Source organism: Falco biarmicus, chromosome 2, assembly GCF_023638135.1.
Source record: "Falco biarmicus isolate bFalBia1 chromosome 2, bFalBia1.pri, whole genome shotgun sequence".
Taxonomy (NCBI): domain Eukaryota; kingdom Metazoa; phylum Chordata; class Aves; order Falconiformes; family Falconidae; genus Falco; species Falco biarmicus.
This window is the reverse complement of record NC_079289.1, coordinates 20,084,094-20,109,867: the sequence shown is the minus strand read 5'-3', so window position 1 is coordinate 20,109,867 and position 25,774 is coordinate 20,084,094. Positions and strand designations below refer to the sequence as shown.

The 25,774-nt window shown below is 42.6% G+C and overlaps 2 protein-coding genes and 1 long non-coding RNA gene across 10 annotated transcripts in view; 2 read left to right on the top strand and 1 right to left on the bottom strand.

Annotated features, from left to right (window-relative positions):
* IFT88 (intraflagellar transport 88) overlaps positions 1-7,377 on the bottom strand; it is a 57,065-nt gene extending 49,688 nt beyond the window's left edge. For 2 of the 6 annotated variants that reach the window (XM_056328309.1, XM_056328311.1), the window contains exons 1-2: positions 1,455-1,563; positions 772-865 (exon numbers count right to left, since the gene is read on the bottom strand). In XM_056328309.1, coding sequence (XP_056184284.1) covers positions 772-865; positions 1,455-1,519 — 159 coding nt within the window. In that variant the 5' untranslated portion in view covers positions 1,520-1,563. Of the gene's footprint in view, positions 1-771; positions 866-1,454; positions 1,969-3,143; positions 3,328-7,237 lie in introns of those variants that run through there. The other 4 variants (XM_056328310.1, XM_056328313.1, XM_056328312.1 and 1 more) reach the window with 4 other exon arrangements.
* On the top strand, positions 7,331-9,546 carry LOC130144510 (uncharacterized). The gene is made up of 2 exons (XR_008820152.1): positions 7,331-7,416; positions 7,518-9,546. It is a non-coding gene; the product is annotated as an uncharacterized LOC130144510 (long non-coding RNA).
* Positions 9,547-10,376: 830 nt separating this feature from the next.
* The window catches only part of CRYL1 (crystallin lambda 1), a 61,621-nt gene continuing 46,223 nt past the window's right edge, over positions 10,377-25,774 (top strand). Inside the window, exons 1-2 of one of the 3 annotated variants that reach the window (XM_056327726.1) lie at positions 10,377-10,552; positions 13,380-13,487. In XM_056327726.1, the coding sequence (XP_056183701.1) occupies positions 10,521-10,552; positions 13,380-13,487 (140 nt within the window). In that variant the 5' untranslated portion in view covers positions 10,377-10,520. The remainder of the gene's footprint in view (positions 10,553-13,379; positions 13,488-25,774) is intronic. The other 2 variants (XM_056327724.1, XM_056327725.1) reach the window with 2 other exon arrangements.

The window sequence follows — 25,774 nt, the reverse complement described above, 5'->3', positions numbered from 1 at the left end:
TTCTCAGTAGAGGTTGAGTGACAAGATGTAACCTGAAAATTTTATTTCTGTCCAAAAGCTTACTACTAGCACTATTTCTAAATTCTAACACTGATGCCTGTCATGCCAATACATTAAGAGTTCTCATATCCCTAAGGTCACACTGCAACTACCACGAACTTGGCATTGGGATTTCATACAAGATGCCAAGTCGTGCAACAGTGGTCCTGCTTTGAGCAGGGTGGTAGGTTTGGATCAAATAACCCCCTTTTGTTGTTCCAATGCTACTACACCAGCAGTTACCAGAAAGTGGTCTGCAGGCTTACCTTAAGTCTCTACCAATTGCAGAGACCTGCAGGACTCCACTCTACTGTTACCTCCTTCAGCCGCAGCACAGCAAGAGATCAGAGACCTACCAACCAGTAAGTACCCTCTTTTGTCAGAAAACCTCCTGCTGCACACTGTCTGGGAAACACCACATTGAACATGCCTAAATGTGAATATGGCCTTCAAATAACTAGGATTTTATACTTCGTAGATTCTAACCATTACAGCATATGAGAACTGCTACAAAAAGCACACAAGTGTTTTGTTGGAATAGAAAACTATCAAAGAAATAACTACTCAAAAAGAGCCTGGTGAATCTTTATATTAATTTCTTGCTAAATAAAGAAAATTTCACTTCAAAGCAGTAGTACATTTGTACATTACCATACCCAGATGTTCTTATCTTGTACTTAGAAGTTACAATCTTATGGATGGGAAAAGATGGGAAACAGCAAATATTTTTACCTCTGTGTCAAACGTGGGATTATAATCATTGTAGCCAGAATAGAGATCGTCTTCATCAATCTCAGGAGCCAGATGCACATTTTGCATCATTTTTCTGTGAAACATTTAACATGCCAAATGTTATCTCAGTGGTTTTATATATATCTTTAAAAATGTAAAATATAAATAATAACAAGGTTTGCCCAAGTTCAGAAGAGCTCCAATTTAATTTTAGTTTTTAAATCACTGTCTTTAGAATTAAAAATAAACTACAATTTGTCATAAAAACTAGGATTCACCTATAAAAAATGGTAAATGGCACCATCTCAGAGAGTTGTTTTGTTAGGTATTTATAAAAATGGTTTTAAAGATATTTATCATTAAAACTAAATTATCTTATCTGTATTACTTTTAGGACAGTATCTTTACATTCTCAGATAATCCAGATTGAAGATAACCCTTTCACATTCTAAAGTTTGCCTTTGTTATTAGGCCAAACCATAGCAGTCTCATGAAAGACAGTTCTTCCAGTCTCAAATCTTCCTTCCTTCACCTGTGTCTGTGCATCAGCACAGCCACAACTATTTTTGACACGCAACGTCCTTCATATGATTCAAATGGTTATTGCAAACTAGAATTAAAGAAGCCAGGGTGCCAATGTCTTTCTTCACAAATACTTCAGTGTCTAGTAGGGCTGCCCTCACTTAGCGTCCTCAGTGCGGGAAAGACCACAGAGGGGGTCCCTCTTTGCCTGGCTACCTATCTGCATAAAAACCTTAAGGTAACATTTGATGTCACCTGTATCGCAAAGCACACGCCCTTTCGCGAGTCAGCCCTAGCCAGGACCAAGCGCTGCGCACCCTGCCGAGGGCCGGGCCCGCTCCAGCGGGAGAACGTCCGCCGCTGCTTCCCGCTGGGCCGGGGCCTCCCCCGAGCCGCACACCGCGCCCCGCAGCCGAACCGCGGGTTTGCCGGGTTTCCTCAGTCAGCGCCCGAAGCGGGGCCGCCGGCAGCGACGCGCCTCCAGGGCGGCGGCGAGGCCGCGCTCCAAGGCAAAGCGCGGCAGGCCGGCGAGAGGCTCAGCGAACCAAGGCGACGATGCCAAAGCCCTGACGCGCTGCCACACGGCCCGTTCGCCGGCGGCACACGGCCCGCTCTCTCCGCTCCGAGCACGGCACCGGCCGCCCCAGGCCCAGCCCGAGCCGCGTTGCTACGGGGGAAGGCGGCGGACGCGACCCCCTAATGCACCGCGCCTGGCCGCCGGGGGAAGGAGGGGCTGGCGCCGGGGGGGCGGGGGGCAGGGCGTGCGCGGCGCTGGCGCATGCGCAAAGCGCCTGCCGACGCCCGTGCCCCCCGCGCTGTGAGGGGCCGTCCCTGCGGCAAATGGCGGAGGAGGACGCCAAAGGCTCTGTGCCGCTCCCAAAATTGATCCCATCGCTGTGCTTCTGCTGGCCGCCACGATCGGCTTGGGCATGCTTAGCCTTCGGTTAGGAAAAAGCCAGCCAACCCTCGTTTCGGCAAAAAATTCTGTCCTCTAAGATACCTAACTGCTGGGAGGAACACCCCACAAATCCAAAATATTTCCATGACCATCTTTTAGGTGGGACACTACTGCTCTGAACTCTCCCAGACACATTTTTTCAGGTGGATTTGTGTTGATTGCTAAGCTAAAGCTAAAATGCGAGCTGAATTTGACTTTTTGCTTGTTGTGGGGCTTACTCTGAACTGATCCTGCAAACATTTAAACATACACTCGATTTCCTGAGTTACGTTACGCATGCTTCTAAGGTGGCAGCCTGTGTGCCAAGAAATAAAAGTTGCCTTGTGATGGCCATACAAACAAATTTTGTTTCCCACTGTGCTTTCTTCACCTTTGGGAAGAGGCACAAAAGCTACTGTGAAGGATAGCAGACGACTCAGACTGCTCCGCAGGCTGCCTACCTTTAGTCCATGGGGTAAGGAAAACATAAATGGAAACAAGATCTATTATCTGCCAGACATTGCTGTGTGCAAACAAAAGTCTGTGATATACTGATAATATTTGCCAATTTAAAGGGGAAAATTATTAGGATAAATGAGTTAGTGTTTCTGAAACATTAAACAGCGTTCAGCATGGGGGGAAAAGACTTCTCCATAATGGGAAATTTAGGATTACTGGGTCATAGAATAATTCAGGCTGGAAGGGACCTCAGGACACCTCCCATCCTTATACCTAGTTTAAATTTCTTTGTGTCTCTTCCCAAGAGTAAAGCCAACCTGCTCTCACTTTATGGTGAAAGCTGGTACTTTATTCTAGAGATTTGCTATTGTGACAGATAAACAAATCTACTATGGTAAAGTAAATGGCTTCTCGCATAGCTGTCAACCCTTGTGCCCAAGCATGTGTTCTATACCTGAGAGTATCTCTGAACATGTTTCTTCAGCTTCAGATCATTGCTGGCAGGTGCCATCTGGAGCGTGGCAGGGCTCCACCAGCAGGCAATGCCATCAGGCAGCAGCCACTGTCTCCGCTCAGAGACCTCATCACAGTCACCACTCACTCTTGGGGTGCTCAGCAACACCATTTCTTCCAGTTTGCTGAGAAAAAAGGAAAGGCTCAATAAAAGAAGTCAGTAAAGCTTCCCATCTGCCATAGTGTCTGAAACTAAATAAAATATTAAAGGCCCTAATGTCTTAGAAAAAGATGATTCCTAGTAACTTTTTTTACTGCTTTCTCTTAGCTGGTATTTTGGAAACCTGGTCAAGTCTCAGGTGATTTTCCCACAGCAAATCATTACACTCGGGAAAACTTCCCATGCCTAAATGGGAAACAGAATAGAGCAGGGATCTCTGAACATGCCTACAGTATTTTTGAGAGAGAAAATATTTTACGAGACCAATTGTAACCTACCCCTGCATACAGTGCAGAATCAGTCAGAACACCCTTTTTATGGTCCGGGTTTGTGAGCATTATGTAATGTCAGCGCTTTCTGCTGCTCACCTTCTTTCAGCCTCAAAGTCCTTTCTGAAGAGATAAGGCACAGAGGATATGAGTGAAAGGTCTTTCTACTCTGGCTCCCAACAAGAGAAACAAAGATAACACAAAGAAGTATTAAGACATTATCACTTCTTGCATTAACCTGTTCACGTTCCATGCACGAACCACTTTCACACAGAAACTTTAGACTTGGGACCTTTGGACATGCCAATCTTTATACCTGATGTTTCTGGAATACAAGTATTTCACAGAATAACAGACTTAAGGTGGGAAAAACTTTCAGGTGAATTACTTGAGTTACAAATTATGAACTTCAGCATAAGAAATATATAGCCATTTTTAGCCCCCTTTTTCTGCATATGACTCCTCATATATAATTGAGCCTATGGCTTTGAGATTTTTCTGATGGTCCCCAGACACATACATATGTATCCGAGCAGCAGTCATGTTCTGTGGCAGGATCCCTAGCTCTGCTACCCAGCTTGTCCATATCAGGGACCTGGGTATACTGGTGCCCAACATATTCTAATGTTTCAGCCCAATTATCTAAGGCAGTCGAAGGCATCATGATAAGGAGGCAATGCATCCATCTTGTAAATGTGATGATGCTGAGACACCACTGGAATCTGACCATGTTCATATTACCAAACTGTCTTACCCTCCAAAACTGGGAGTATACATGCAAACCAGCTATTGTATGGTCCCTGACCATACTGAGAACTGTTTGGGAGCATGATAACTAGCTAACACTGTAATGGGCTATTTTAACCCCAGAGACAGACAGCTTCAGTGTCTGGTCCATAGGAGCACGCTGGTCAGGAGTCTGGGAATACTTCTTGGCCTGGCTCCTTAGGCCTGTCAGTCCAGCTGACAGCTACTTCTGATATTCTCACAACAACATGAGAGTCTCAACAGACTCTATATTTCTAAAAGCTGTGTCAAGCTACAATTATTTTTTTCTGGGGCTATGAAGTATAAATAGAGCTTAATGCATGAGGATTTAACACAAATCCCCCAGATCTCAGGATCCTTTGTGGCAACATGGGACCCTACTCATGGGTTGTGATTATAAGACATGTTCTAACAAGATCATGCTACAGGAAGAAACCCTTACGACGTAAATGTCTTTACTGGTGTTGGCTAAATCCAGAGGGCAACCTGGAACATGAAGGTGGAAAAAAAAAAAAAAAAAGAAAAAGAAAAAGAAGAAAATTTAGCATACAGCCCCAAAAATGTTGTATGCTGTGAAATCCTGATCATTTAAATTTGATTAAGTCAGCACAGTCACTAAATGAAGTTGTTCCAGTCTTTTCCCATCTGATTGCTGCCCTAAATCAGTCCTCTGACTGGCATCAAGTTAGATGCTTGTGCAGCTGAAGCAAACTGGTTTATGATCAGGTTTTTCTTCAGTTACCTTTCAAGACATGAAGTACCTGATCCACTGAATTCAGTGAAAATTTATGGCAGATTAAGGAGACCATGAAGCTATACTTAACAGTACTAATTTCTTTGCCTTTCAGTACATGGTAAATTTGTCTTTTTGCAGTGGTAACATTGCAAACAAGGATTCAGACAAACTGTTCCAGGACCTACTGACTTGGGTTCAGGGGTTACTGGCCACTGTCTGCCTGTTTTAATCACTGTTAGTGTGTACCTTACCCTTGCTCTGGCCGTTTAACCGTTTGCCTGATCAACCCCTAGTTGGTGTTTTTAGAGAACAGTCTAAATTGAAAAAGTAATTCTCCCATTATAATATTTAAAAAGTAATTTTTAGCATTGAATTCTGGACTGACCAGAAAATCTGCACAGATTTTCTGCTGTCATGCAGAGACCCTTCAGCTAGCTCAACTGCCATAAACAGTGAATCTGCATTTAACTACTCCTCTGGGAATGAATAGATCTTATCAGCATACCTCTAAAAATTACTGAAGGGAAAGAAAATATGGAATGCATTTAAAATTAAAGCCTTCCTAATACTTAACCTTTCTAAACTTTTTTTTTAGTTGAAAATTTAAGAATTTAATGGCAATTGAACTTAATGGTAACTAAATTTATTTTGAAGACAATTAAAAAATTAAAGCCTCAAATCATGCTCTTCCTACACTTGAAAATTCAAACTTCAGCTGTTTAGTATTTTGCTGACTGGTCTATGTTACAGCCTTGATACTCCAGGCTCACTTATCAACAGATGAAATGTTGTAAAAAGAAAGTAACTGCATGTTACTTTCCTCTACTATTAAGTGTATGAGCAGTATGGGTGTTAGAATCTTTGTATATTAGCTGTATATATTTCTGTGCTGTTAAAACCACATCTCTATAGCACTTTTTAACATAAAGCTCTTCCAGTTAATGTTTCCCAACATAGAAACAGCAAGTTAAAGAAGCCTTTTGTCTCTTGTAGGAGATTTAAAAGGCAGTTTTATGTTTGCGATCTCTGAGTTGGTGCGCATAAGCATCTATAAATTACATTAAAGATAATTCAAGTTAGAAAATAAAGTTTCTAGAGCTACTCTTGATGGGATAAGTACAAGGATCAGATTTTTTTCAGGGTTAGGTTCTTGATGAGGATGTAATTAGGTAAAAATATTTTATGGAGTTATATTGAAAGTTTTTAAAAGAGCTATTTTAAAACAGTTCTAAAGGTGGAAAATATTTGGTGTAGTTCCGCTCTGAACATCAATTTACTATATAGTCTGTATTTAGTAAAGAAGTAAATTAATTTACACAAAATTTGTAAACAAACAAAAAGAATAGAACATCACTATGAAAAATACATATGTTACAAATAATATATCTTGTAGTTGGGAGTTAAAAGACATTTGCAACAGGAAAATTATCTTGTTAACAGGTATTTTTACTGTTAAAGAATATAATTCCATCTAATTTTGCTAAATCATATTTTTGTAATATCTATTTTACTACTATTTAATTTCTGATTCCTGTAGATACCTTCTTTAAAAATTAGCACTTTAGCAGTATTGGTAGTATTTGCATCAGACCATTTGCACTGTGAAATCCCACCTAAATTAACTGCACAAACTACTAGCAATAATTAAAACGATAGTTTTAGTTGTAGCATAATTTTAATATAATCACTAGTTATAGTTACAGTATGCAAACCATTAGTTAGAACTCTACAGAATAGGAATAAAGTTATTAAAGGTATAACTTTAAGGTATTATGTTTTCTGAACCATTAGGATCATAGTAGCAATGTACCACAGCCCATTACAAAAGAAATGTACATTGTTTGCTCTGGTAAGCAAGTAATGCATTAAACCAATCTAATACTTGACAAATGTGAACTATGCCTCTGTTTCCATCCCATGCCAAAAGCTCAGGCTAAGACACTGTTATTTTAGAAGCATACAATTCCTTTATTTTCTGCAAGGTGGAATTAACATCACCTTCATATTGCACCTCCTAACAGCTCACAGTTAATGCTAGTTATTTCCCCTTGTTCATGACATGCCTTTTATACCATCCTGCTCCTCCCCTTCAGTAAACTCACCACCTCTCCACAGCCCCTCTCCACAGCCAGTAGCAGACTACAGCTCCTCACTGGGGCAGTGGAGGAGCATGCTCAATAGAAAGAGACTAAAAGCAGGGAGGGATCAACTTTCCAGCTCCCAACACAAGTTGAGTCTGCTCGCACTGCTGTTGGACTTAGAAGAAAAATTATATATGTTGGTGAGTGAATATTTGCTCCACTTGGGCCTCTCCTGCTGCCAATACAAGCCCTGCTTTTCATTCCCTAATGCAGCTGAGGATCTTTTACCACATTGTTACAGGTTTTTGATGTCTCTGGGCTTAGGGTACCTTCTGCTCATCCCACGTGAACTGCAGAAGAGGAAGGGCAATCACTGTCCCTTGTTTGTGGAGGCTGTAAGTCCTGGGCCTAAAAACTCTTATGCTATTACGCAAAAATGAAACTATGCTTTTTTTTTTTTTTTTTTTTTTTTAAATCATGTTTTCTTCCCTTGACTTACAATTTTGAGAATTTAATTCTTTATCTTTTTGTTGGGGTCTGCAGCGGGTCTGCAGACAAGTTAGTTGACTTCAAAGACTTAGCCGTGTACCTTTAAGACAGCCACAAACTGTCAGGTATGTAAACAGGGTGTGAAGAATCAGAGCTTAGAACCGCAGCATACGGGCACCTACAGCAACAGCAAATAGCAAGCAAGAAGAAGGACACAAAACCCTATCAAGGTCTAACACCTGCACTGTCTAAGATATACAAATAGTTTGTATAAACAATAAAGGCCATTTTGTCTGAACCTAGCCACGCAGACATAGTGTTTCTTTTCAGTCCGCCTCAACTTTCGTCACCGCATCTTTTCCTTTTTTCTTGCAAATTACACTCTCCACTTGTGATCTGTTCAGTTTGGACTCATAAGTGTGTCTGGTCAACACAAACATTGTGGAATATTGCCACTGTCACACGCTAATCAAATAACTGATCCAAAGCTATGCGGCTTTGTGACTAATATGTGGATTATAATAATATAGTTCAGATATCATTGCCACTGGCCTCTTGCTTTGCTCACCAGCAGAACTTAAAGGTGCTCTAATTATCACAACTATCATTAGCTCTCAAACCTCTGTAGTATGCCTCCTGCAGAGTTTAACTGAACTTTTAATTCTGCTGAATCCGTTTGTCTATCTGTAAAGGCTTTTGTCTCTAATAGTCTTATTACTTAAGACAACTTAAGGTACAAATACACATCTCAGGAGGTAAAAGATATTAAAATAACTGATAAGTACTTCCAAATGGGAGAGATTGTGAAGTTATTCCGAAAACTGTTTCCAAAGCTCAAGAGACATTAATTTTATGTTCTAGGATTGTAATATTTTTTTTTAAGTAAAAGCTTGAGTACACAAAGTAAGTATACATCAGTTGCTTCAGTTATACTTTGGCTAGACAAAGGTCTTTGTGTTTGTAATGTGTGCTAAGTCGTGCCATTTTGAATTAGTCTTCAAAGGAGCAAAATTGGTACTTGCTAAAATCATAAAACAATGCTTTCTATGCCAGCCTACAGAAGCTACGAGCAGCAGAACTGGCACTGTGTCCTGCATCCTTCTCTCCCACTTTTTAAAGTCTTCCTGTTGGCCCAGTTATGACCACTTTGCTCCACCTACATTTCCCAGCTACTGGCAGGTCTAAGGTTACCTTTGTGGTGTTAAGGTCAGGAAGTCAGGGAGGTACTAGTTTGGCTTTCCACCTGCTATCCATTGAGTAGTTTTCATGAAGCCTTACGGAATTTATACTTTGAAATTTCTGTTTCCTTGATAAATGTGGCTGGAATTAGCAAAGTGCTGGTAAGGGGGATGGACGTCAAAGTGATTATATGGTCTTTCATTGTATTTATTTATTGGAATCTAGAAGAAATGATAGCCAAACAAAGGTTGAAACGATAACAAAAGCTCACTGAACTTCATCGGTAACTATAAAACATTGATTCTGGGAGCAAATGTATTATCTTCAACTTTTTTTTTTTTTTTTTTTTTTCAGAAAGCCAGAGAGACAGAAAAACTTGCAAGTATTTCTCAGCTTTGTAAAGAGTACAGTAATATAATCTTTGATAATAACTAACTTTGTTAACTTTTGTTTCCTTTCAGGAATATCCAGCATGATTATAGAGCAATATGCAAATGAAAAGCAACTACGCAGAATTAGAAAAAATTGGCAGCATGCCAACAGGAACAGTAGATGTTGTAGAGCAGCTTAAAGAATTGTGTTGACATTGTAATACATTTTTGCACAGTTTTGAAAACTTTTCTACAAAAATAAAGGACAGTAAAAATATTTTTAACTCAGAATTCAAGAAGAAAGTATTTTTAAGAATAATAAGGCCTTGCTTAATGTGAAAAAAGTATGAAATTAAGTTTCAAATTTGAACTTTACTTTGGAAATCATTTGTGCCCTTGTCAAAAAAAGAGGGCAGTGGGTTTGATGTATTCTAGTTGTTTTTGGCCAAAGTGTGCCCGAGCCTTTGCATCTCCAAAGGCAGCTGTGAATCCCAAGGCCTAGATTCTACAGGTGTGTTTCAGGTTCATCAGAGCTCAGCTGGGGGTACCTGGAGCCCTTTGGTATTACATGGCTGCAGGGGCCTGCCCACTTTAACGGCTGGGTAAAGTCGTGGCCGTCACCCAAACCTTTGTCATGTCCCACCCTGAAGTGGGTACAACAGGTAGGCCTCCTTCCCGGCAAAGGCCGCTGTCGGCCCCTCATCCGGCAGGTGACCCCCTCCCCTGGCACCGCTCGGCCCAGCCTGAGGGCGGCCATGCCGGGCCTGCTTGCCCGCGGGGAGGGCGCCCAGGCGGCGTTGCCAGCGCTGCGAGTTCGTGGGGAGGGCTGTGCTGATACCGCGAGCGATGTCTGGGCCGGGCTCTCCCGGCCTGCGGAAAGCGAAGGGGCGCGCCGGGACTCGCCTCAGGTGAGAGCTGCCGGTAGGTGAGCGGGGGCGCAGAGACCTGCCTACCCCCGTGGCCGTGCGGGGCGGGGCGGGGCGGGGCCCGGCCCGGCAGCCTGCTGGCAGCGGGGCCGCTCTCGCCCCGCCGTGCGCCGCCTCGGGGCGGGCTCTTCCCGCCTCAGGGAAGCTACGGCCGCCGGGCGGCTCAAGTAGCGGTCACTGAGGGGCGCGGAGCCAATCGGAGCGCTCGTAGCAGGAGCCAATGGGGGCGGCCGTAACATGGCGGGAGCCGTAGGGTGAGGGGCGGGGGTGTATTAAGGCAGCGCTGGCTCTAGCAGCACCGTGCCGGCTCCTTGTCCCGCCTCTCTCGCCCCCGCAGGCATGGAATCCTCGCAGGTTGCCATCATCGGCAGGTAAAGTCTCTCCTCTGCCGCGGGTAGGTGCGGCGCCCAGGGAAGGAGGTGCCAGGCCAGCTCTGGGAACGGGTGCCCGGGGACGTGCGAAGGGGCTCGGGCGCGGCCTGGCCTGCGGGAGCCGCGTTCGCCGACTCAGCGCGGCGGGGGAGGCGCTCCCTCAGCCAGCCTTGCCCTTACGGGCGTCGCATATAGCAGCGAGGGGCTCCCCGGGGGTCTGGCCTGTGTAGCCCGTGCAAGGGAGAGCAGGGTTGGGGTAGGGGCAGGGGAGCAGCGCTAAGGAGGGCTGGCAACTGCGGGGGGCTGAGGAGCCGGGGGGATGCACCTGTTTGGGTCGTTAGAAGGAGTGTCCTTGCTTCAGCCTCTGACAGCTCTGTGCTACTTTAAGCAAACAAACAAAATCCCAAAAAATGAAGCAAGCGACAAACCAGCATCCACTCTGCTCGAAGTCAGTCACCCTGTAGGTCTGAAAGACTGCTGCCGTTTTCCACTGCAAGCGTTCTGTGTAAGTGCAAGACCGGAGAGATCTGAGCACAGCTTTAAAAATCTGTTTGTCAGCTATGTCAAGAAAGTCCCAAGTTTCTCTTGGGCATGCCTGCAGTGATACATTTTTATCACAGGATACAGTGGCATTTCTGACCTGTGTGGGAATGCGTTGTTTCATCCTTTTCTTGGCCTAAACTTCCTGAAGTTCTTTATTTGAACAATAATCTTCTGTGGGGAGAATATGTGCCAGCGAGTAACAGCCCCCTACGTACCACTATAACTTGGTGCTGGAAGTGTGGGCTGCAACAAACTTTATTAGCAAGACTGCTTGAGGTCTTGGAATGTGTCTCGGCACCATCTTGTGATGGTGACGAAGCTGGCGCTTAGTGGTGGTGCTGGTAGAACTTTCATTCCCCATAGGTGTGTGAAGGGTCAGGAGAGCCAGGCTCTCGCTCTCTGAGGCTGCTGTGGCACAGGTGCACTGAAGGCAGAAAAACTGTTTATGGTAGCATCTGCAAAAGTTCTGTGAGCAGATCTGGTCAGTAATACTTCATCGTTGGGCCCAAAATGACAGCACTTAAAGCATCAAAAAGCACTGTGTTGGGGTCAAATATGCTAACATCAGATTCTATGTTGCTGTTGCGTAGGATGGACTAACAGCACGGGTCTGATACCTACTGTTGACTTACTTTGTGCACTCTGTAGTTCAAAAGAAAAACAAACCCTACAATCCTAAAAACTTGTATTAAAATAAAAGAAGCTCTTTTTTTTTGGGGGGGGGGGAGCTCAAACACTGATTTAAGGAAATTTCATTTAAAAGTGCAGTTTGGGAGAGATGATCCTAATTTATAAAGATACTGGTAGCTCAGACGTGCTTGTTTAAGTGATGCAAATGCTCTTATTTTAGAAATGCTCTTATTTTAGAAATACTTGTTAGCCAGGAGGCTATAGTAGGTAACAAACTTTGACCCATACCTTACCTTTTCCCAAAGTGTATTGGTTCTGTAGTTTGCCTGAGAACTGCTGAGGTCTGAGCTTACTACAGTGGTGCGTGGTTTTTCTTTTAAATGGTAAGTTTTGAGAGAGAGCTTACTGTCCACTTAAAAGGTGAAATTTTGCATTTAGTGGGTTTTTTTTGTCCCAATTATTTCCACTGATTTCTGCTGTTTCCTGAAACTTCCTGGTTTTGGGTTTTTTTATATATATTTAAACCAAAGGCTGAAGATGTTCCTGTTTTCCTACTTTTCTCATCTGCCCTATTGGTTTATCTTTGACTTTTACTTCTCTTTTAAGCCTTTATTCATGCCCAGTGGCCTTATATTTTCTGATTGCCAGAGGTTGCTTAAGTTTCATGCTGCAAATACAATTATCTTGGAAATGCCAAGAAATACATGTAATTATCAAAACTCCCACAGTAACAGTCATGGGTATGGAGTTCTGCTATTATCTCTTAAATGGAATTTATTTATTTTTTGTAATCTTAGGTTATTTAGGCTTCTGACACTGTGCCTCAGTGCTTCCATTTGAAGAGGCTGATGCCTGCTATAAATCTAATTAAAATCTGCATTGCTGTGAGAGATGGGATAAAATTGTCACTTCCTACAGGTTTCCTCTATGTATTTCTTAGTAATGTGACTTCACCAAAAGATGTAGGAAGACTGTTCCTGTATGCTTCCAGCATGGTAAAATGCTTTGCCTAAAAATAAAAAGTAGTGCTAGAGGTGGGTAGGTGGAAAAGTAGTATCAGACCTACATTTGCTGGGACTTTTTTTTTTTTTTCCTTTTCACGTGCTTATGGTACTTCCTGAATTGCTGAGGACCCATGACTTCAGTAGCTTAGTCTTAGGTTTTCTGATCGTCCCTGAAGCAGGATCCTGAACTGCACCAAAGGACTGCTGTCTGTCTTTAGACTATGAACTGAATGAATGAGTTTTTAATTAAAAAAACCCCAAGAAACAAAACACCCCCCCCCAAACCCTTAATATAAATTCATATACCAGCTCCAGGTTAAGACTAGCTGACAAAACTGTTTATACGTGAGTCCAGCACCCCAAAGTAGTTGTTCCTGCTACTTTTTTTGTAGTATTTTGAATTTTTCTGTCCTCTGTGGTTTTTTGGTTTTTTTCTTTCTCATTCTTTCTCCCAGCTCTCAGAGAAGCTGTTACACAGTTAGCAAAGGATATTTCTCTGTTAGAGAGATTTGTTTCTTATCAATATGTAAACAATCTCATAATCAAATATCGAAGAGTCCAGGCTTTGCTTTTCTTCTTGCAATGCTTGTCAGACCTCCTTCCTTGAAATAAATGCTTTTTTATTAATTAGCTCGTATTTTTCCTTTCAGTGGACTCATTGGTTGCAGCTGGGCCATGGTGTTTGCTGCTGGAGGCTTCAAAGTGAAACTTTATGATGTTTCACATCAGCAGCTGACAAGTGCACTGGAAAATATTCGGTAGGTCACCTGACTTGAAATGACTGGGTTTGTAATGAAACTGTGGGATTTCTGTAATCATGAATGAACAGTCATATTGTACCATTTGAGGTAGCATAGATTTTAATCTTTGATGAAGGCTTTAACTTTGAAGTACAGGTCCTGTTAACATCAGAAGAACTGTGCTTCCCATATCGCTCAGTGACTTTTCTGAAGAGCACTTTAATTCTTAAGCAATGATTTAAGAGCTTGAGTTTAAATCCAAATTCTTGAAACATTGTTTACCGTGATTAGGTTATCTGTAGGCAGAGTTTAAAATACATGAACATAAGAGTTTTAGCATAGAAAGACAACAAAGACTCTTTCAGAATGGGTTGCTGAAGAACCCTGGTACATTTATTAGTATTTTATAACTAGAATTTTTAAATTCTTAGTATTTTTTGAGTCCTAGAAGAATAGGTTGCTAGTTTCACTAAACATGCAAATACTGATCAGTTGTAGTAGAGGCTAGGAAGCATCTTTATAAAGAGCAGATTTGAGGGTGTGAACATGAGAACAATCACACTGGTTCAGACCAGCAATCCTCCAGCCCTTTTCTCTGTTGCCTTGTGACACTATGGCTAAAGCCCCATGCTTTTGGTACATGACAGAGCTACAAGTTCAAGTCCTACCCGTCTGCTCCCTGCCCCCAACCTTCAGTGCCTAGAAGCTGCTTATGTATTCAGTAACTCTAGATTTCTTCCAAGTATTTCTCTAACCTTCCTTTGAACCTGCGTAAATGCTTTTGCGTCCTTGCCAAAGGACTTTGTGTTCTGCAGGTTTACTACTAGCTTCGTGAAGAGCTATTCCCTTTTGTTTGTTTTGAACCTGGCTCCTCAGTTGCTTTGTTTGGCCCCTAGTTCTTACAATAGAAGGTTCAGTGTCTGGTTGGCCCAATTCACCCTCTTGCTGGACCTGGAAATACTGTTTTTCTATGCCTGTGAGAGTGCATTTTTAGAGTGGTTCTGTGCACAACCTTATTATGTTGCTGTATCAGCATTTAATGCTAAAGTTCAGGTTGCTTCATGATTGGCATTGACCTAAATGTGTCAGCCCTCCCTTCATGATACCTTGGAGTGAAATGTGTTAGCTGCTGCGTGTTGGCTCCTATGGGGAGTAAGCTGCACCTAGAACAGGGTTGGGGTGCATTGCACCCTGATTGCTTTCTTTAACAAGGCGTACAGCAAGGAGGAGTGACTGCAGGAGCCCCTTGTAGGTCAGTCCCGAAGTTAAACAGTGTGTGGTATCTAGTGAGATTTGCTAAAAAAGGCTTGATAATGAAAGAGGGAGAAATTTTTTTTTTTCTTTTTTTCCCCCACTTCCCCAAACCTTTCCCTCCAGGTGGGTGTTAGTCAGACTGAAGATCTCTGTTGCTACACCTGGATGACAGACGCTTTTGGTTTTTGCGGAATTGCCATGATGAGATTCTGGATTATTGCAGAGGGGACAGTTTTGCAGTCTATATTAATGAAGATGGGACCAACCCCTAACTTCTTGTTTTTGAATAACAAAATGAGGACTTTAGCTTTCCAAAGTTTTCAACTTGGAAAACTGAAGCATAAAATGTTGTGTCAAGTAGGGCAGAGTGCTATTTGGATGCGTCTGTACTGTCCTGTGCCTGCAGGTGCTGTCCCACAGGAGTTCAAAGCAGGTTTTGCCTTTCACATCAACAAGAACAAAGCAGGTGTTCTTAACTTATAATTAACTTGTGTATCTTGGCTCTTGTAACATCCTAGTTAAAAAGCCTTGTTTCAGGACAACATAGTTTTTATGAAAATACAAGGTATGCGGTTTCTTCAACCAGTATTTTAATGATTGTATCTACCAGAATATGGTCAAACTTGAACTTTGTCATGCTGATTTCTTAACATACAACCTGCAGTTGAGTTGTAATCCTTTGAGTTACTGGTACTATATTTGTGTAAGAGCTGGAGCCTGAGTAGGTAACAAGGACTTGCTGGAGAGAGCAGGAGGGGAGTGCCTATTGGAGCTGTCTGACAAAGCCAACTGCTGGGTACTTATCTGGACTTGCTGGGATTTGTCTTTTTTTTCCCCCTCTGAATAGCAAGTACTTTTAGGGAAGTTTTTAGGCTTAGGGGTTTTGTGGGTTATTTTGTTTTAGTATTGAAAAGTACTTGTTCCAGTTTAGGCTGCAATCTATGAACTTTTAGTGTATGGAGGTACTTTACATATTAAGGAGAAACTGGAGTGTGCAGAGAACTATTTGTAGTTTCCCTTTCCTAAATAAGTGGGATTTGAGTAGTAAACAACATTTACCTTCTAAAAGAAGATGATACTACTTTGGCAGAAATAATACTTAAGTATTTTTTAATGTGATTGATGTTTAGTACATTGACTTGTAACTTACAGCCCTTTATATAAATTTGAAACATCTCAGGCTTCATTAATTCAACTCTCACAAAACAGTAGGTGGGTAGCAGGGGTGGGTAGTCCTGCAAGAGGACTGCAATGAATCTGGGATGGATCTACAATAATCACGAGAGCCTCATGTATCTTTATGGAAAATCTGAAGTGTACTCTGTAAATTTATCCAAAGCATTTTGTTATGGGTAAAAAACATTGAAGCGTGGAATTTGGATCTACTGAAACAGGTGGAAGTATGTATTGGGTTGCTACAGTATCAGTAGACCAGATAGAGAAAGAAAAGGAGAGTGTGTTTACTAGGGCCTAACATGGTGCCATGGATTTACTACCTGTCTGCCTGTTCTCAGACACGTGGTAGTCAGTGCCCTGACACACAAAATGACTGCACATTGGATTGAAGAACTGGGTGTACCAGTGGCATTATTAACCAGTGTCTGTTCTAATGGAACAACCATTTCTTCCAGTGAAGAAACAAACTAATGAACAGCTTTATGCCACACTTGACTTACTGAATGCATGCTGTAGTAACCCACCTTGGAAAATGTAACTTTCTGTATCCAGTATGCTTTGTTCTGAGTCAATGTGATTCTGATTTGAATGCAAGATTGCTAAACTTTAAAATAATGAGAATTAGAAAAACAAGTAGTACCCAGTTCCTGAAAGTAATCCTAAAACATAGGATGCATAAATGTTTTAGCGCATGCCCCCCCCCGCAAAAACACATTTATGATTCTTGCAATATGTGAACTTTTTCAAATAGTTACTGCGTTACTGTTCTAAACATAATTATGCTGCTGATACAGCATTTCCACTGTAATTAAACAATCTTTATTCCCCACCCCCCATGTAACTGGTGTATGTTTTATATAGAACAGTTTTTGTATGTAAATGAAAGACTACTGCAAAAGGAAGAAGTTTAGTTGAATCTCTGAAGAGGACACTAGAACTTGGATATTTGTGCATGCATTCTGTGATTTCTTTCTAGAAGTAGATGCTGGTTAAATACAGTATTTACTTGAATACAAAACTATCTCCTCCAGGACACAGAAGCAGGTAACTGTTTTAAATGTATAAAACCCAAACAGTTGTATGTGTAAAGGCTATAGCTAACTTCAGGAAAAAAATTGTGGAAGATCTCAGGATGTAGTTTGATAAAATACAAAGACAAGATTATTTTTAGAAAGACAAGATTATTTTTAGAACTACTTTATTATATTCAACTGCGCTAAACAGTAGATTTATACTAGAAACTCTTTTCTGTCTTCTCATCCTTCCTTCTTTTAGCCTTAGTAGAAAAATTTTCTGGGACAGGTTGAAGTCGACTTTGTGAAGTGGTAGTTGTATCTAGGGATATGGGCACATAAAATTACTATTGCTACTTTTATTACATAGATACATTACATCTCACTTATTATCAAAACATGGAAATATTTAGTTGGGAGGGAAGCAACTGTGACCCTCTCATTATTGAATAATAGGGACCCTATCCCCTTAATTTAAAATTAATTAATTAAAATGAAATTCTCAGTGAGTTCTGCGCTTCCAGAATGGACTTGTACAGAAGTCTGCCTTCTGGGAACTCAATATATAGTGCTAAGGTTGCATGGTACTGAACCTAAACTCAAAAGTAAGGCTGTTCAGTGAGGATTACTTGTATGTCAGCTTTATCTGACTATAGGTTGCTCTTCTGCATGGGTCAAGGATGTTAGACCTTTAAAGTGCTGGAGCCAAGTGGTCTTGAGATCACAATATTCTACTTCCTGTCGTCTTTACTAGATATCAAGTCCAATAATATTTATGACTAAAATAATACTTAAAGTGTAGTATTGCACTAAGCAACCTCAGCTTTTTTGTGGTGTAGGAGCACAGTTGCTATGAGAAATGAACAAGGTGCAGGAGACAGAAAGAAGGAGAATCACCCTGCCGAACCCCTGGCCAAGTGAAGTACTTCAAGCATTCTGTACTGTTGTGAATGGGGTTGTGAAACTTGAATTGTCTGAGGTACGGCAGGTCATAAGGGCAAGGAAGTAGACTGTATCTGTGTCTATGAGTTTTTTTTATAGCCAGAGCTTTGGAAGACATCCCCCATAACTCAGGTTCATCATCTTTCTCATTTCAGGACAAGACTATTGTTTAGAAAAGACATTTGGATGCACATGAATTCTTGCTGTGTGATGCCCTCTTATGCTTTGTATGTATAAAAAGGATACCAGCTTCCTGGGTTGGTTTTGTGGCGTGAGGATGCAGGCTTCACTCTCCTTTCCTAGCTTATGGCACATTCCACAGCCATGTGGTTAGGAGCTTTCCCGAGCTGGCTTCCTCTTACATAAAACTATCAAGGAAGACCTAAGCCAAGCTGCATTACAGTATTGATACAATACAGAACAGAGACGGTATCCCCTTTGAGGGGACAACTTCTAACTAGATGATCCTTTTCAAAGTTTATTTTGCTGTTGAGTGCCTGACACTGGCGTATCGAGCTTGTGCTAAATCATAGGCTTGATTCTACTTTTCCATTTTATTTCTGCCTGTGTGCCACTCCCCCACCCCACCCCCCAACCCTGTGCCCCGAAAAGTGCAGTCAGCTAGCTAGAGAAAATTGCTTCATTTGCAGAACTAACTAGAGAATGTGTTAATAGGCTTTGGAAAGGATAGATTCTTTCCAAAGGTTGTGCCTCACCATCCTGTAGTTGAAAACAACTCCAAAGGGAAATGTTGTCTTTTCACCTCATTCCTGTGTGGCAGTCAGTCCCCTGGGCAGCTAGGATCTATGATTTAAATAAGACTGATCTTCCTAATTACAAAGTAGTTGAGAACAGTCATGTGCTGACACTTGACTGGTATGCAGAAGTAACAGGTTGTCCAAAAAGCTGGTGAAATCTCCATCCCTGAGGGCTTGCAAGGCTTAGCTGCACAAAACCAAGGCTAACCAAATCTGGTATTAGCAATGTTTCTGCTGCAGGTGCAAGAGACTTCTCAGGGCCCCTCTCAGCCCGTGTGTCTGTGGGAGAACCAGCCTGAAACCTGGGTCTGCGTGGCTGGAAGCAGGGATGTGAATGGTCGGTCTCTATTTTAGGTAACCTTTTCGTCTTGAACCTAAACTTAAAACACGCACGCAAAAACCCACTGCATTAGGAACCACAGAAAATTCTTCCTAGCAGGAAGGTTTCCTGTCATAAACTTACCAGTTCTGATGCCAAAAGGATTTTGACAAACCTAACAATTAAACTTATTTAGCTCACTAGATTTGGAGACAGCATTGGAATTGATACTTTAGGGTAAGAAGTGACTTGTGGTGAGTTGCAGACCCTGCTCAGACTCTGCAATGTTGGCGACTCTGCATTTACCATGGGGGAAGAACATTGTGACCGTAACTGCCTATTTCTGTTACTAAGTCTTTCCTCTTGTTGCAGCATTCAGTTTATGTAATGCCACTATAGATGTCCTGAGAGTGCCCTGGCTGGAAAACAGTTTGTGTTGGATAACTTTAGGAGATCTCAGAACTTCGATTGGCTTTTTTTTCATCACTGTCCTCTTACGCCATGTCCTGGCTCCTCTGTAGTCCTTTGCTTTGTGCCTCTTCAAAACTGTGTCAAAGGCGGATGTGCAACTATCCCTCTTCAATATACTACCATTGCTATGGATGAAGTGCATTTGACAGCTCCGAATCTCTCTTGTCTGGACAGAAATATACATAACTTTTGTGCTCCAGCTTGTACTGCTGTTTCAAGGAGACTTAATATGTAATAACTCTTCCATGGTAGTGTGTTGTATGCTTACCTTTAGTCTGGGAAAAGCAGGAAGAGGGAAAGTGGTTACTAACTCATTCAGCTGACAGATTGCAACTTGGTATTAGCAGCTTACTATTTGGCTGTTTCATGTGTGGACAGTGAGCTGGTCCCAGTGTCAGGCATGCTTTGCTGCCTACTTGATCTGTTGTGTCTCAGGCTAGATATATGCCACCGGTGATGTTTTGTTTGTTCTGTGGTTTTTGTTTGGGTTTTTTTTGACATGCCAACTACCCTCTCATTTATTAGACAGCACTAGATGGTAGATGACTGGTTAATGGTCCTAGTCTTTAGGCAATGATAGTTAGCTGAAATTGTGAAGAATAATATTTGTGTCCTCTTCCCTGCATTCTCCTTGGTGGTGTGGGCAGTAAGTTTGTGATTAAGTGGTCTTTCATCTTGCAACAACCTGTGCTGAATACTGTGGCTGCCCATTAGTAGCTGTAGATAAAGGTAAGGCACTGAGGTGAAAAAAATGTGTTAAGTGATAGCATCACTTGCAAGGTCCTTCTGTCAAGGATTTTAGAGTAGGAGTTGTAACCAAGAGCATTCCAGGCAGTTTATGTGATCAGGTATGTACTATAGATTGGGTGCCTTATCTTGAAGCAAATACTGTCTCAGTTCCCGGAGTAGTGTTGATATGGGCAGTCAGGTACAACAGTAAAACTCTGGAGGTAGACAAAGTGTGAGGTCTAAAAGGAAGTAGTATTTTTCTCATGGACGTGACTTCTTGATTCTTCAAGGACTGTACAGGTATTGAGTCAAATTCTTCAAGCTACGTGTACAATAAAACTACAGAGCGAAGTCCTGTGGTGTGTGCTGTGGACACGACTGCAATGACCTCAGGCTGTGGTTGTCCTCAGGGATGATCACCCTGAAGTCTAGGCTGCCTTCATCATCCAGCACAGGTCAGTGGCGCACTGCTGTATCTACAAACTGGTCTGGTTTGTGCCTCAATCTATACCTATCAGGGGATGCTCCTTTTCTCTCCCCACCCTTTTGCGGTAATCTGATACCCTAGGGGAATATGAAGAAAGTTCAGCATTTGGAAGACTTAAAATTAATTTGTGGAACAAAGTAACCAAAATGTCTATAAATATATTGAAGGATGCCATAGGAGAAAATTTCCTGGAGAGGAAGGCCAAAATTGAAGTAATGCACGTATTTCCTATTCCATGCTTTAAATAATCGTACTAATTTTAAATAAATGGCTAACATGAAGATTGGTGGTGTTAACAGGAAGATTTTTGTTTAGGAGGAAAAAGATCAGTTCAGCCTTAAGTTCCAAAGGTTGAAGATGGTGATTTTGCAGGTTGATTAAGAGATGGTGTTCACTGCACAGTGTAGTGTGTGATGGCTTATGACATAGTAGCAGAAATGATGGCAGGGTCGTCACTGGCAGAGCAGGTAAGGTATAGAACAGGAGATAGCTGCTACAAACTTCTGTAAGAGCTTGTGGAAGAAAACCAGAAGCTAGATCTCTTAGTCTGTGAGTCTAGCCTTTTTGAATCCCTGAGTTACCTGTCAGACTGGTGTTTCAGAGGACCAGGGAGAATGAGACAAATGTAGTATTTGCACAGAAAATGAACAAGAACTTTACTGTCTTCTTCAAAGAAGAAAGTAAGTAAGTTGCGGTCTCTTCAAACTTAAATTTTGGTTTTTTAAAAGCAATATACAGCCTATGAGCAAAAGTATGGTGGATTTGGGCAGGAATACCTGGGAAATGAACTTCTGATGAACGTATAGTTAAGACCTTTTGAATTATTGGCTCCTTATCAATTATTGGTTCCTTATCTTGCCTCACAAGGAGTGAAGGAGCCAGAAGTTTGGATACTCTAGCTTGGGTGTACCTGTTTCTTTACAGATGAAGCACTGGCACCTTTAGTGTGCTAGACACCCTAAGTCTTGGATGGAACTTCTGCCTAGCAAGCTGTGGTGTACCCTGGCAACTTGGAAAATGGAGCTGAAGCTTCCTGTCTTCTATCCCTTGCCATGCAGGTTGCTCAAGAGGTAGAAGCCTGTGCTTTCCGGCCATCCATTTGCTGTGTCATTAAGAAACCAAATGAGAACTTCTCCAGACACTTGATGAGTTTCCTGCTGACTTCTGTGACTGTTTCTGGGGGGATGGGGGTGTGTCTGAGCACAAATTATTATTTTTCCTCCTTGAAGTACTCTTAAAAGAAACTTACTAAAAGGAATTTGACTAGGTTTGGGTAGGAAAGGTCTAGGTTTTTGAGCCTAAATGCATATTTGAGAAAAGAGGTAGAAGGCTATTAATGGAACTGCCCATCTGTTTTGGACTGCATAAATTGCGAGAAATACTGATTTTAGTACCAAATGTAAGGGACTCCAAGGAAGCAAACAGGACAGACCTGAGCAATGTCTAAAAAGTGTATATGACTCTTGGCGTAGTTTTCCAGTCAAGAATTAGTTGAACCTTTTCAAAGCTCTTGTCCAATGTAAATGGAATGCAATGCCTCGTTGTTTACCCAGGTGTGCTCTGTTTAAGAGAGTTAAAAAGTCACTGTCCATGATCATCTCTGGAGAAACAAAAATAAAGAGGAAGTGTTAGAACTTGCAGTACATAAATTATTATCTGGAGTTAGTTGCTGAAGCAGCTTATTAAGAGGAGAAAGTTAATGCTTGTAGGAGTTAGCACTGTGTGTGCACATGCATGTGGATATTTGTTGTTGATTTTGTTCTTCCCAAGTCCAGAATATGGGTACATATTGGTCTGGAAGGTACACTGTCACCTTTACTAGCTTCAAACAGAGCCTCTGTTGACATCTTACTTGCTCCCAAGTTATTGGAAATCCTTTGATTTAATATACAAAGTCTATGGTGATCTGAAGGTATTTGTTTGTTTTGACTGTTGTGCGAAATCAGGAGCAGAACTGCTGTAAGCATTTTTGGCTACTGCTAAGTGGCCACTGGGTGCTCTTTACCTTGATATTTAGTGGGATTGCTCCCAGGATGAGGTATTGCTGCTCTGGGTGGGTGTGAGAGATGTATGTTAGGAAGCTGTTTTGTTTGCTGGGAAACAAATGTTCTTTTTTTTTCTACTACTCGGAGTGGAAGAAAGGACATCAGAGTAACTTACAGAGCTACAGATGTTTATGACTTACTAATAAAGCCAGGATAAAACTATCAGAGCTTATATTCGCTGTATTCTTGGACACAACACAACTATATGGATGCTGAAGTAAATTTCTGATTCTTTGGAAGTTAATGATAGATCTAGTGAGCCAGTTCAAGCTTAAGATTTGAGGGCTTGGTGAACCTCTGCTGAGATATGGCTTGCTTCTGTATATTTCAGTGGGAACTGGATTGTCTTTAAGTCCCTGCAAACTTTCATCTTTGGCTGCAGAATACTGTGGTCTAAATGTCTCATCTAAGCTGTATTCTCTTGGGGGGGAAAAGTAGGTACTTCTATTATAAAACAAGATTCGTTCTTGAATACCTAAAAAAAATCAGACAGCTGCACCTGAAACAGTGCCTCGCCACCCTCACTAAAGAATTTCTTCAGAATGTCTAATCTAAATGTACCTTCTTTCAGTTTAAAGCTGTTCCCCTTTGCCCTATCACTACATGCCCTTGTAGAAAGTCCCACTCCACCTTTCTTGTAGGCCCCCTTTAGGTACTCGAAGGCTGCTCTAAGGTCTCCCCAGAGCCTTCTCCTCTCCAGGCTGAGCAACCCCAGCTCTCAGCTTGTCTTCACAGGAGAGCTGCTCCAGCCCTCTGATCATCTTTGTGGCCTTCCTCTGGACTTGTTCCAACAGGTCCATGTCCTCCCTGTGCTGAGGACTCCAGAGCTGAATATGGTACTCCAGGTGGGGTCTCACAAGAGCAGAGTAGAGGGGGAAAATAACCTCCCTCGACCTGCTGGTCATGCTTCTGTTGATGCAGCCCAGGATATGGTTGGCTTTCTGTGCAAGCACATGTTGCTGGGCCATGTTGAGTTTCTCACCCACCAACACCCCCAAGTCTTTCTCCTCAGGACTGCTCTCAATCCATTCTCTGCCCAGCCTGTATTTGTGCTTGGGATTGCCCTGACCCATGTGCAGGGCCTACTACTTGGCCTTGTTGAACTCCATGAGGTTTGCACAGGCCCACCTCTCAAGCCTGTCAAGGTCTCTCTGGATGGCATCCCTTCCCTCCAGCATGTGAACTATACCACACAGATTGGTGTCATCTGCTGAGTGTGCACTCAATTCCACTGGCCATGTTGCCAACAAAGACATTAAACGGTCCCAGTACCAACCCCTGAGGAAGGCCACTTGCCACTGGTCTCCACTTGGACATTGAGCCATTAACTGTAACTCTTTGAGTGTGACCATTCAGCCAATTCCTTATCCACCAAGTGGTCCATGTGTCAAATCCATGTGTTTCTACATTAGAGACAAGGTTGTCATGTGGGGCAGTGTCAAACGCTTTGCTCAAGTCCAGGTAGATGATGTCAGTTACTCTTCCCTTATCCATCAATGCTATAACCCTCTTGTAGAAAGCCACCAAATTTGTCAGGCACAGTTTGCTGTCAGTGAAGCCATGTTGGCTGTCAGCAATCACACCCTTATTTTCCATGTGCTTTTGCATAGTTTCCAGGAGGATCTGGGCACAGAGATGAGACTGAGTGGTCTGTAGTTTCCTGTGTCTTCCTTTTTTTTCTGTTTTTTAAAAATTGGGGTTATGTTTCCCCTTTTCCAGACAGTGGGAACTTCACTGAGCTGCCATGACTTATCAAATATGACGGATAGTGGCTTAGCCACTTCATCTGCTGGTTCCCTCAGGATCCATGGATGCATCCCATCATGTCCCATGGACATGTGCACCTCCAGGTTCCTTAGATGTTCTTGAACTTTATTTTCTATAGCAAGTGGTTCTTCATTCTCCCAGTCCCTACCTTTGCCTTCTGTGACTTGGGCAGTGTGGCTAGAGTACTTGCTTGTAAGACTGAGGCAAAAAAAGTCATTGCGTACCTCAGCCTTCTCCATAACCAGGTCTCCCATTTCCTTCTGGAGAGGAGCTGCGTTTTCCCTAGTCTACCTTTTACCACCAACATACCTACAGAAGCTTTTCTTCTTGCCATTGATGTTCCTGGCCAGATTTAATTCTATCAGGGCTTTAGCTTTCCTTACCTGATCCCTGGCTGCTCAGACAATTTCTCTGTATTCCTCCCAGGCTACCTGTTCCTTTTTGTGTTTGAGTTCATCCATGCAGGCCTCCTGGTGTTTTTGCCTGACTTGCTCTTTGTGGGGATGCCTCGCTCCTGAGCTTGGAGGAGGTGATTCTTGAATATCAGTCAGCTTTCTTGGGCCCCTCTTCCCTCCAGGGCTTTATCCCGTGGTACTTCACCAAGCAGATCCCTGAAGAGGCCGAAGTGTGCTCTCCTGAAGCCCAGGGTAGTGAGCTTGCTGTGCATCCTCCTCACTGCCCTAAGGATCTTGAACTGCACCGTTTTGTGGTCACTGTACTAAGGCTGCCCTTGAACTTCACGTTCCCCACCAGGCCCTCCTTGTTGGTGAGAACAAGGTCCAGCATAGCATCTCTCCTTGTTGGCTCCTCTATTGCTTGGAGAAAGAAGTCATTATCCACGCACTCCAGGAACCTCGTGGACTGCTTATGCTGTGATGTGTGGTCCCTCCCACAGATACTGGGGTGGTTGAAGCCCCCCACAAGGATCAGGGCTTGTGAAAGTGAGGCTGCTCCTATTGGTCTATAAAGGGCTTCATCTGCTTGGTATTCCTTGTTGGATGGCCTGTAGCAGGCCCCCACTATAATGTCACCTGTCCCTGCCCTTCCTTTAATCCTTACCCATGAGCTCTTGTTTGGCTCCTCAACCATCCCCAGCCAGAGCTCCCTTCACTCCAGCTGGTCATTGACATCAAGGGTGACACCCCCTCCTGGTCTCCCCTGCCTGTCATTCTGAAAGAACCTGTATCCTTCCATTCCACTGCCCCAGTCATAGGAGCCATTGCATCACTTCTGTCTGTTGGACCCCATCAACCCCCAGTAGACCAGCTTTCTCAAAAGAAGTTCTATGGTCCAAGTAGCTGAACCCCTGGCTGTGGCACCAGTCCTGTAACCATTTGTTGATTG